At 40.2% G+C, this 2,435-nt stretch overlaps 1 protein-coding gene across 1 annotated transcript in view; it reads left to right on the top strand.

The window, feature by feature from the left end:
• Positions 1-1,677: 1,677 nt before the first annotated feature.
• ANKRD29 (ankyrin repeat domain 29) overlaps positions 1,678-2,435 on the top strand; it is a gene marked incomplete at its 5' end in the record, with an annotated part of 12,302 nt that continues 11,544 nt past the window's right edge. The window contains one exon of the mRNA XM_010077921.1: positions 1,678-1,776. Coding sequence (XP_010076223.1) covers positions 1,678-1,776 — 99 coding nt within the window. The remainder of the gene's footprint in view (positions 1,777-2,435) is intronic.

Here is a 2,435-nt window from a genome sequence, read left to right as displayed (position 1 = left end):
TTTTAAAATGTCTCTGTTTTCTGTTTGTAGCCCTTTGATCTGGTAACTCATTACTCGAGCAGAATGTCTGTCAGCTAGCTGGAGACAGGAAATAGGTTTCATGAAGCTCTTAGCTTTTACCATTGTCTTTCAAGTGTGTATAAGGTGTTTTTTAATCCAGGAACCACTGTGGTTGCTTTTGTGTTTTGTTCCAGCAGTTCCTATTAAATTAGGGTAGTTTAATTTGACAGGAAAGTCTAATGACTCATTGTAGCTATAGAGTAACTTAATTCCATTGGGCTGATTACACATTATATTTACTCGAATAATCCAGAATTAATATGCAATTCTTAGATTGTCACATAACAGTTTCACATCTGAGACTTTGCTGACACTCAAGCCTTGTCTGCTTTTCAGTTTTGTAGGGAGAAAGGGTGAATATGAATTTTTGAGAGTAGCTATAGACCGTTCCTGTGGGTTAGTTCAGTCATGTCAGAGCTTGAGTTTTGGTGAGGTTATTATAGGCATGAAATAACACCTCAGATTAATAAATTTGATTGGCACTTCCCATAAGAAAAGATCTATTTGCCCGTTTGGGCTGTAACTTCTCTTGTGGATATCTGTCTGTGTGGAAAATTTCAAACAAAACTTTGGAGTTGTTTCAGAGAGCAAGTCTGAGAGAAAACACAATCTCTTGCCCACATTAATAACAGCTCTAGAAACCATTTATCTGAAATACTTCAGATAGCTTATCTTGTGGAGGAGGGGCATGAGCCAGGGAGAAGGCAGGGAAGGAGAGAGACGCGGCATGCGTCATCCTTGCATGATGGCATGCTGCCATCCCAGGCAGAAGATAAGAACTTCCTCTTCATATCAGCGTCAGAAATAAAGGTAATTTTTAAATGGGGCATGGTGCATTTAACAAGATGGCAAGACACACATTTGCTATCTTAGTTGTTTCAGCTGGCTTGGAGTCATTAGCCAGCAGCACTGAGCTATTTCCCTTCTCAGACAGCTCCCAAGGGAGCGGCTCTAGAAGCAGGATTTGATGCATGTGTCTAGGTCTCCCTTTAGTGGTGGTGTGCAGCAGCTATAACCACCTGGGATTGCTCCTACCTGCAAGGATCACTTCTTCACCAGAAGTAATGGGGCTTTCACTGATGGTTATGGGTTTGGTCTGGTGCACACTTGCTCATGCTTTAAGATGCATCCTCCCTACTCTTCTTCAGGCCAACAATCAACAGATGAGAGATAGGACATGAGGTTCTGGCCAAAGAAGGGCGGATGATCAGTAGGCTTTGAAGCAGGGGAAAGGTGTGCTGTGCTTCAATAGGTGGAAGACTTTGGCAGGGGTGGGGGATTTGGTTGTAAAAGGAAGAAATATGGAGGATCTTGGAGTTGTGAAACGAACAAAGCTTCTAGTGGGAGAGCATAAGACGAGGAACAAAAAGAATTTTCTTGGTCTCTGTTCCTCACTAAAAAAAACCTCAGGAGAAAAATATTTATAGTGACAGAGCCAAGTTTAAAGATTTATGGGTAAGACTTGGTACTGAAATTATGAAAGATTCAGTAGCTAGTCACTACAGAAGTGCTGCGAGCCAAATTCTGAAAAGCCTGGAAATTTGCTTAGGTTTTATGATGATATTCAATCCAGCACCTGCCCTCTCACCTGGCTATACCATTCTTTGTTTTTCACAGGACGGAGGTACTGCTCTTCTAGCTGCTTGTCAGTACGGGCATGCAAAAGTAGTAGAAACTCTGTTGAAGCACGGTGCCAACATTCATGATCAGCTTTATGTAAGTTATTTGACACAGATAATACTGACAACACTGGTGGTGGAACAAATGTGCTGTTGGTTGGACAGCAGCAGATACTCTGTCTCCAGTACAGAGAAGCATTTGCCAAACATTGCAGTTTTATGCTACTCTACTCTTCTAAGATGTGAATTTTGTTAACTGTTTGCTTTTCCTGATCCCGGCAGAAGTAGCACAAGATCAGAAATTATGATTTGGCTGCCTTTTCATTCGTTATCTATATGAAGGATGTGTACCAAATTTGGACCAGATTTGTGCTATCCATTAGCCTTAAGGAAAATACCATGTCACGTTCTACCATGATTTACATTGCAAACAGAAGAGTGAATAGCTATAAAGCCCCTGAGTTACTAGAGAATCGTTCATTAGTTTTCTTCCAGAAAGAGCAGTAAAAGTTAAAATCTTTAAATATCTTTAAAATATTTTTTAAAATAACAGTTAAAATGATGTTATTTAGTATTTGTGTATCTCTATTGTGTCAGTGCTTTGGGCAAAGAATGGTTAAAAGGGCTGAACTGGCGGTGTTTAGCTTTTCAGAAAGCTAGATTGAGCCAATGAAGCACTGGATTTAATTTACTCCAATAGAGACACAAATAAATTGAGCTTTTCAGCATTCAGTAGAAACAAGCAGCAGATTTTCC

The sequence above is a fragment of the Pterocles gutturalis genome, unplaced genomic scaffold (genome assembly GCF_000699245.1).
Source record: "Pterocles gutturalis isolate BGI_N339 unplaced genomic scaffold, ASM69924v1 scaffold18988, whole genome shotgun sequence".
Lineage (NCBI taxonomy): Eukaryota > Metazoa > Chordata > Aves > Pterocliformes > Pteroclidae > Pterocles > Pterocles gutturalis.
This window is presented reverse-complemented; position numbering and strand designations above follow the sequence as displayed.